Source organism: Penaeus monodon, chromosome 15 (genome assembly GCF_015228065.2).
Source record: "Penaeus monodon isolate SGIC_2016 chromosome 15, NSTDA_Pmon_1, whole genome shotgun sequence".
In the NCBI taxonomy this organism is placed as follows: Eukaryota; Metazoa; Arthropoda; class Malacostraca; order Decapoda; family Penaeidae; genus Penaeus; species Penaeus monodon.
Window position 1 is genome coordinate 29,309,535 of NC_051400.1, and position 223 is coordinate 29,309,757.

Consider the following 223-nt stretch of genomic DNA (forward strand, 5'->3'; position numbering starts at 1 on the left):
CATTAACATTACATAAACCAAACCACAGTCTTTTACCCTTGCATACATCACATAACATACATCTTTATCTCCAACAGAAATCACATACGACGAGCTGTCCAACAACCTGAAGGACGTCACGGTAATCGATGTCAGGAATCGCATCGAAATGGAACAGAATGGACAGATTCCCGGATCGCACTGCATTCCCGGTGTGTATGCCTTGGCGTTCAGCCCCAGTGTT

The 223-nt window shown here is 45.3% G+C and overlaps 1 protein-coding gene across 1 annotated transcript in view; it reads left to right on the forward strand.

Annotated features, from left to right (window-relative positions):
• The window catches only part of LOC119581924 (rhodanese domain-containing protein CG4456-like), a gene marked incomplete in the record, with an annotated part of 8,121 nt that overhangs the window by 4,637 nt on the left and 3,261 nt on the right, over nucleotides 1–223 (forward strand). The window contains 1 exon segment of the mRNA XM_037930098.1: nucleotides 78–191. Within this exon segment, the coding sequence (XP_037786026.1) occupies nucleotides 78–191 (114 nt within the window).